This window comes from Nematolebias whitei, chromosome 13, assembly GCF_014905685.2.
Source record: "Nematolebias whitei isolate Nwh7 chromosome 13, NemWhi1, whole genome shotgun sequence".
Taxonomy (NCBI): Eukaryota; Metazoa; Chordata; class Actinopteri; order Cyprinodontiformes; family Rivulidae; genus Nematolebias; species Nematolebias whitei.
The window spans coordinates 42,422,224-42,431,181 of NC_056510.1; the positions used below are offsets into that span (position 1 = coordinate 42,422,224).

Here is an 8,958-nt window from a genome sequence, read left to right on the forward strand (position 1 = left end):
TAGGGCATTCTAATGAGGATTTCTAGACGTCATTTGAAAGAGAAAACCTCAAACCATTTTTTGAATTCTGGATTTCTCAGCTGTGTTTAAAATAGCTTCTCTAGCTCACAGGAGAAACAGAAAAAATTTAGGACTTTCTCCTCAAAATTATCGTTATTTGATGGTACTGCTCAGAAAAGTGCTTCAAATTATACTTTAGGATTATAATTTAAGCATTTCATTCAAGGGCCCCATAGTTAAGGTATTTATTAATCATATTTCAACAAAACTCTGTAATTGTAAAACTTTTTTTTACCAATGCATTGTAGCTGCTTTTATCTTATTACAATACATTGCAACAAATCCTTGGTTTGATGTGAGGGGGTCATATACAGTTTTCCACTTAAAAGAAGAAAACATAAATGCTGAAATATGACTTAATCTGAGGTTATCAAATGTGAATGATGTTGTGTTGACTGACATTAGGAACATATGAAGAAAGTTTTGATCCTTATACTTTTGGAGAAGGAGTTTGCTTTTCTAAGACTTCCAATGATGTCAAACAGTTTATTATTTTTTGTAGTAGATCTGATTGTCACGATCAGCGGCCCCCGCTGACCCCCCATCAGCCCCTGTCTCACACTCACAGCCCCATCATGTCATGTTTCTGCTCCTCTTTGTCATCATGCTGTTTTTTCCTCTGTCATTAGCCACACCCCCCTCTGCACTTTCAGCTCATCAGCCCTGATTCCACTCACCTGTTCAGCTCATCTAGTTCACCTGCTCTGCACCCTTTATAAACTCCATTCTCCCTCTCCACCGGGCTGAATTATTATACCTTCCACGGTCCCTGATTCTGAAGCCTTTAATCTTAGTATCCTATTTCATGCCATGCATCCTTGCCTTGACCCCTCACCTGTTTTTGGACTCCTCGCCTTGCCTGCTCCTTTTGGATTTGTTTGCCTCTCTGGCCATGGTAGCACACCTTGTTCCCTCTACTAAACCACGCTTCATGGATTACGTTTTTGGATTTTGTATCTGGACCTCTGTCTTCCTGTTCATGACCCCTGCTTTAACAACCGGACCCCGTTATTGGATTTGCCCCTCAAGCCACGTTATTTCAGCTGCTCTGCACAGGACCAGTGACGTCATCGCTGCGGTCCTGACAGGTGACTCTCTCCCTACAACCTGTGAGGACCTGTTAACACTGCTGATCCTGGCTTCTCACCCACAGCCAATAATAAAACCTGTTCTTGTTTTTGCACTCCTGTGTCTGGCTATTTTGAATCCAAAAACCCAACCGTGACACTGATATATAAAAAAAGAAAGTCCTATCAAGTTGTCAACCTTTGTGTTCTTTGTTTCATTAGGAAATAAATAATAACCACAATATTATTGTGCTCCTGTCTAGAGTTGCATTTGAGCCCAAAATATCTGACCCAGACTCAGCCCGTAGCCATAATATCCAAACCCCACCCAACCTGACAAATTAACAGTAATTAGTAGGGATGCACCGATCTACTTTTTTCTTTCGATCCGATACCTGTTTCATATCGGCCGATACTGATCCGACACCGATCTGAAAAAACTGTGCTGAAGTAACAACAATGGCTAAATCAAGTCATCTGAACCTGTTTCAGAAACAGGTCCAGATGACTTGATTTAGCCATTGTTGTTGTCGTCTACCTGGATGATTGAGCTCACTAACCCAGTGCTGAATTAACTTAAAACATTTGTTTTGTTAAACACAGACATGAATGTACTGAAGTACAAATTGATTGACAACTCTGCACCAGAACAGCACATTAAACACACCAAGAGCTTCACAGCTCGGTCAAACATGTAAAAACAAAACAACTTTAATTTGTTCAGTCAGTACGTTAGCACGTGACGTCACTCAGAGCACAAAGCAGAGTTAGAGTGAATAGATCTGCCCAGTCATGGATCGATCACGTTGTCACAGATATCCAATCCAGAAGTTTTTACGATATCGGTACGATACCAATATTGGTAAAAATTCCCGACATTGTAAATGAAGCTTTTGCTGCTTATACAGTTATTAACGGTCTGCGGACGCGTGGATGAATAAAAGGGGCAGAAGATCGGAGCTGAGGGGGTGTTTGTCCTTTCATGGGTGTCAAAGCTCATTAAATCCCTGTTTCCGCTGCATTCTGATTTATTCACACACAGGCCCTGCTCTGACATGTCTGCTTTGGGATCTCACCTGGTTGGGTCGTCGGCCGCACGTGTCTGCTGACGCAATCAAAAGCCTGACACCAACCCAGCCCGCCCATCCAGCACATTATTATGGCTCGGCCCGGCCTAAATTTGGGTTGGGCCGAGCTTCGGGCCCGGGTTAGAAATGACAGCTCTACTCCTGGCTGGCTCACCAAAGTTCTTGAAATAGTGACACCCTTCTCCAGAAGCACCAAAACCTGTGATTTCTGAAGTACCGGCACATCTGATGTCTGTCTGATATATTTCCTACAACACTGTTCACACATGAACAGATAATGTCTTCACAGATAGTCTCGTGTTCATTGGAAGGCATTCTGGCTTCTACAAAGACATATCTGGACAGGGACTACTTCTATTCTATTTATTTTTTTTATTTTTTTACATTTTTTGGGCCCAGGCAGAGGTCCATTGCCCACTGAAAAATGGGTCTGCAACCCACCATTTGAGAATCACTGTTCTAAAGGCTCTAAAGGTTCTAAACATTCTAAATGTTCTTTATATGTGTTTTTATTTATAGGGCTATGTTTTCAGAAAGAAAAATACTTTGGTTGCACTATTTTGTAGCATGCAAAATAACAGAAATTGAAATACAGTTGTGATTTTATTGTAAAAACAATTGTAATACTGAATTTTTGCCATACCGCCTGCACCTATAATTCAAAATGAATGACAATTTAGTTTTGTTTGCAATTCTGCAGACCTCTACAGTGAGCTAATAAAACAATGAAATCACTTGGAGAACTTTGATTTATTTGTACTTTATGGCTCAAGCTGTGAGAATATGTTTGTCTTGAGATCTTTGTGTTTTCTTGTATCATCTGTTCTTCCTTCATCAGTGTTTCTTCCCTCACGTGGTCAGCTCCTGCTTCACCTGTTCCCAGTCCCAATCACCCCAGGTGTTCATCATCGTGTCTCTTTAGTGTCCCTTTAAGTTCAATGTCTTTGTGTTTCCTCCTTGTTCGTGTATTGTGCTTCCCACGGCCGTCACGCTCTGTCTTCCTCCATGTCTCCCTGATCCTGTGATTTTGTAAGTTTTAGTGCCATGTCAGCCTTTGTTTTTGATCTATTGTTAATAAATTAAAAGTCTTTATTTCATCTTCGAGTTCCCCACATCTTTCTGAATCTAGGGTTCCAACTCCACAGAACGAGACAAGCACTGAGATGAGCCCTGGTTGTGGTCCAGAGTATCCTGCTGGTAATATTTTATTTATAAAGGTGTGAATGAGATGATACATGCTCTCAATACACAGACGTCTTATTTTTACTTCTAATTTCTTTCTATGCATAATGTATGATTTTAGTTGTGGTGATGTCATGTTTTTGCACAACCCTTCAAGTAAAGTGTAGACAGGGAAAATTTTAATTTCAGCTAAGTGCCTAATTTGTTTGTTGCAGCTGCTTGTCTGACGTGAGGGAACAAGAACATCAGCAGGCGACAAACAAGTGGTGACAGCAGGGTGACTTTGGCCCGTGTGCATGTGTGTGCATGTGTGTGCGTGTGTGTGTGTGTTAGTGGTTGAGTCGAATGTGCCTCAGCCTATCAGTGCTGTCACTTCAGATTGAGAAAGACAGGAAGTCTGGTCAAATCAAGCTAATTTGTGCAAAATGAGAGCTGCGCTCTGACAAAGCTTTCCGTGCTTCTTTTTTAGAGTCAGTGGAGCGAGAGATTATGGGAGGCCTCTGAGTCAGCTGGGAAGACAGTGTACATGAGAAAAGCTTCCGCTTTAAAACAAGTTGCAAGCAACTGAAAGTGCCAGAGATGAAGCTGTTCTGCACAAAGGTATTTGCACGAGAAGAAAAAAGACAGGTGTGTTGTCATGAGTGCTTTTATCAAACAATTAAAAACATATTTTCACTTTTGTATCAGTACTGTATTGTATATTATCACACATTCATCATGAAAAAAATGAACACTGTGCATAAAAAATGCTGGTGTGAAGTTAATTTAGCTCTAAGATTAGTGTTTGTTGGGCACAAGTGTTGGTGAATGAAGCCTACCTGCTGCATGCTATGCATGCTCTGCTGCAGCAGCTGGATCTGCGCCTCAGGACTGTGAGCATGTGTGTGTGTTTGTGTGTGATCATCATCTGGATGGCTGCCTCTGGTCTGTTCGTTCTTCAGGAGCTCCACTTCGTTCCTGTAGGCGTCCAGCTGCCAGCGCAGCGAGTCGTTCTCCTCCTTCAGAGAGGCCTGAGTCTGATCACACACTCCTGCGGGAGGAGGGCCCAAGTCAAAATAAAGGAAAAATAGCAAAACACAACTTCAAAAATATAAATTATGTTTGTAATTAACAGCCTACATGCTTGATTTTACGTGTCATTTAAATTCTTCAGAAAGATATGAGTGGTTGGAAGATAACTTTTGTCTAATGCACCGTTTTCCTCTGAGCGCATCCTCTTGCTGGGAATTTCATCTGAATCGTCATCTGACATCTCCATCTCCTCCTCTCGTCTGATACCCATGATCTCCTCGCTGTGAGCGTTTCTTAGCTCCTGAAGCATCGCAGCATGCAGACACAAACAGCAACAGTCTTCAGTTCAATCATGAGATAAAAAATATAAAATAAAATAAAAAAACATCCCGATTTACTTCAATGTGCTTTTAGGCAGAAAGACTAAGACTAAAGGTGAAGGATTTGTTCAATTAGCTTTGTAGAGATCTAGTATAGAGCTGTATGCATGGGTAAATGTGGCACAGATTGTTGTAAAGTGCTTTGAGTGTCTTGACTAGATAGAAAGGCACTACATAAGTACAGTCCATTTACTAAAAGTATATAATGTGGTAATCCAATTAAGGATGGGAAATATTGGGGCTGAGATGGTGTAGAGGCAGGGCAGCCGGCTTGGGACCCGAGAGTCCCAGGTTCGATCCCCAGTCACTGCACATCACGTGGCGTCTCTGGGCAGCACGTCTAATCCCCAAAATGTCCCCCGGGCGCTTTCAATAGCTGCCCACTGCACCACCTGGTGGCGGATGGGTTAAATGCAGAGACTAATTTCGCCATTGTATGGAAACATACTGTGCTGACATTGTGATGACTTTATTATTATTATTATTATTAAATGTAATTTATTTTGTAAAAATAATTGTCCCAGCCTAGAAATGAGCTAAACTTGTGTAAATAAAGATTTTAATAAAGATCAGAAATGTTTCTATCGACATGTGATCTGTTCAGTAAAAGCGAAGACATGAGCAAAGTAAACAGCTCTAAAGGATATCACAGAGTTGAACGTGTTTGTACAAACCTTTACGCTGCTGTTGCATCATTTAGACACATCATATGCTTTTTCTGCAGGAAGTGCAACAGGCTATAGCAGACGTGCTACAGCAAACTGCTAATGCTGCTATTTACCATAACAAAATCTCAAATACTTTTTTCTAAATAATGGTGTAATGCAAAGTTTCTGGAAATAAAAATGTATACATTAGTGTTTGCATAAACTGCTATAATCTCTTTTCTAAGGTTGGAGCCAATGATCCACTTTGGTCTTGGACCCGCTCAAACGAGCTGATCAGTCTTGTCACTATTAACCACTTTCTCTCTAAACCGTGGTGCAAAGTGCTATCTTCATCACCAGACATGATAATGGTTCATGACAATTGCTTTTTTCAAACATGAAGTTGGTCCCAGCAGTTCTTCCTCTGATTTAATCCTGAAATGGTGTCCCAGTTGAGTTTGTTGATTCCTATAAATATTTGAGTATCTTGGTCGACTCACTTCTCTCTTTTAAGCTTCTCGTGGAAAACTTGGTAAAGAAACTGAAAGTTAAACTGGGTTTCTTTTTCAGAAACAGATCCTGTCTAACCCTGAATGTTAGGAAACACCTTGTATCTGTGACTTTCCTTCCCTCCATCGAGTACGGTGACATTATTTACATGAACGCTCCTACAAGAACCCTGCAGATGTTGGATGCTGCAGATGTTGGATGCTGCAGATGTTGGATGCTGTCTATCATGGTGCACTAAGATTCATAACTGGCTGTGATTATCGTACCCACCACTGCACCCAGTATTCACTGGTTAACTGGACATCATTAACTTCACGCAGACTCTCCCACTGGTACATTTTAATCTTTAAATCACTTCTTGGTCTGCTGCCTTCATACATCTCCTCCTACATGTCTCTGCGTGAGTGCAGCTACAGCGTGCGCTCTCAGGACATTATTACCTGCAGTGTTCCCTCAGTGAGGACTGAACTAGGCAAAAGGACCTTCTCCTACTCTGCTCCTGTTTCCTGGAATATCTTACAAAAAGATTTGAAGCTCTCGACCTTTGACCTCTCTAAGTGTCTTTAAGAATCTGTTGTACTCCTGACAGGGACCAATGCAGACATGTTCCTGTTTTTAGTTTTCTACACCACCTTATAATCCAGCTGTTTTTTTTTTTTGTTAAATTTTCTGTTAATTATTATTTTATATTCACTTGTTTAAAAAAAAACCCATCTCAATTTATCCTTTATGATTGTCTATTGTTGTTGTTGTAGTCCACTGTTGTCATCACTCTTTGTTGAAATCAGGTCTTTCTTGTAAATGAGTCCCCGAGGCTCAATGGGACTAAAGCCTCCAGTATACTGCCGCGTTCGTCCGTTCATGTGTACATACGCGTGTACAGTACGCAGAGGGTTCAGACATGATACTCCAGCGTACACCCCGAGCTGCTGCAGAGCAGCTTCACAGACAAGGGGCGTTTACCTTCGGGACAAATTGAGGTCGCCGATTTGTCATTTGCTGACACGCCTACTGGATTGATTGACAGGTCAGAAAAAAGAAAAAAGCGAGCGCTGGCAGCCTCCGCCACAGCGGTGTTCTGTGTTTATATGTTGTTAATAAAAAGATCTAAAAAAAAAAAAAACAGCAGAGAGCACTGGCCCTGCAGCCCACACATTAGACCAGCCCACCAGGAAATCTTCAGACCCCCCCGCAGCCACGCTGGACCTGAGTATAATTCGCTCGTGACAAATTCCTCCATTTCTCACCATTTCAGTCATGGCATCAACGGAGGAGGAAGAGATCACTGCCTCTTGGCAAAAAACAAAAGAAAAGGCCAGATCAGGGATGAAGAAGGGGAATTGAATACATTGGTGTCGCATACAAAACAGTCCGTCGCTGGGCAGTTTATTGTGCGACACCGCGTACGCATATGCGGTTGTAGAAATTTGAGCTTTGCACGGAGGGTACGCTGGGGTGTAGGCTCGTACCTCCACGTACGTACGTGTGTACCTCTGCGTATGAACGTACGCGGCAGTATACTGGGGGCTTAAACCTGTATACATAAAGGTTGAATGAGTGAATGACTTCCTACAGAACCCAACTTTAAAAGATCTGAACTGTTACTTGTATTTCTTCCCCTGGGTTCTCCTGTTGAATTTAGTGAATAGATTCGGCTGCCAGTTAATCTGAGAAGTTTTGTAGTGGTACAACACAGTCTTTGTTTTCCAGACTGCCACTGCATCTCTGTAATTTTATTAGTCAGTGATGTTATGAACTAAGTCTAACCAGAAGACAGGTGAGTTGTCTTCCACTCCACCATTACTACGGCCCCAGAAAACATTGTGTAAGAAAGTATTATGAAGGACTACAATGAAATGGGCTGCACTAGATCCCCTGATATTTGCTGTTGTATTTCATACAAAACAAAATTGAACCAAGCTTGAATTTTTCAGTGTCTGTCACTATTCAAATCAGCTTTTAGAGGAGAAAGCTCTAAAACTTAGCTAAATTTAGCCAATCATTAGTATAAAAATACACCTTTTCTAATCCAGCACTGACCTCCATTAAAGATTTTGAGTTTGTCTGACTATAAATTCAACTCTTGAGTCCAGAGACAATAATATTACTAAAGAACATGTGACTATAAAATATTGGTGCAGTATGCATCCATAGTCTTCAGAAATGTACATTTTTTTTAACCAATCTCTGGTAATTCATCAATCTAGTGGTAGACTAACCACAATAATTGGTCATTAATTAAAGAAGGGTCTCATAATAGGACTGAAGTATGGAGGAGGTGGTTGTAAGTCACCAGACTCGTGGTGTGCTAACCCCTTACCTTGTTTTCAACTAAAACTATATAATAAACTAAGTTCAATCAGGCAACTAGAGTTATTGTGCCTTTATAAATTATTTTAGGCAAGCAAATCAAACAAAATTATTCTAATTATTATGTTATATACATATTATTACACAAAAAAAAACCTGAAAAATGGACATTTTCAATTTGAGGAAATATACTATTCATCTTCTTTTCTTGTCACTTCACTAGAGTTTTAGCTTTAGTAGATGATAATTATGTTTTGTTCCTTCTTGCTTCAATGTAAATAGCACCTTTTCATTAATAACTTCAAATTAAAAGACACACCTAACAGGTGAATAGGCATCTGTTGTTTTTCTGCAACAAGAATTAAAGCCACCATTAAAATAGACTATCAACCCACTATCGTCTTCGTCTTCTTCTTTAAGCTGTTTACAGCCAGTCATCTTCCTCCATCTCACTCTGTCTTCTGCATCCTCTGTCCTCACTCTAACTGCATCCATCTTTCTCCTATTACGTTAAAAATACTCAATCAAAATGTTGATTGCCTTTGTGTGGTATTAGAAAGATCATTGGGCTCTCCACTGTGCATGGTAGAGCATGATAAGTCTATTATGGTTTTGCTCAAGCACCAAATATCTTTAGCAAGATTATGATAGTTCTTTTCTAATCCTTGCTCTAGTTCTAATCCTTGCTCTAGTTCTAATCCTT

General features: G+C 40.6%; 1 protein-coding gene across 1 annotated transcript in view; it reads right to left on the minus strand.

The window, feature by feature from the left end:
• Nucleotides 1–8,958, minus strand: part of LOC119419408 (ecto-NOX disulfide-thiol exchanger 1) — a 164,274-nt gene that overhangs the window by 90,202 nt on the left and 65,114 nt on the right. Inside the window, exons 4-5 of the mRNA XM_037686715.1 lie at nucleotides 4,592–4,709; nucleotides 4,216–4,427 (exon numbers count right to left, since the gene is read on the minus strand). Coding sequence (XP_037542643.1) covers nucleotides 4,216–4,427; nucleotides 4,592–4,709 — 330 coding nt within the window. The remainder of the gene's footprint in view (nucleotides 1–4,215; nucleotides 4,428–4,591; nucleotides 4,710–8,958) is intronic.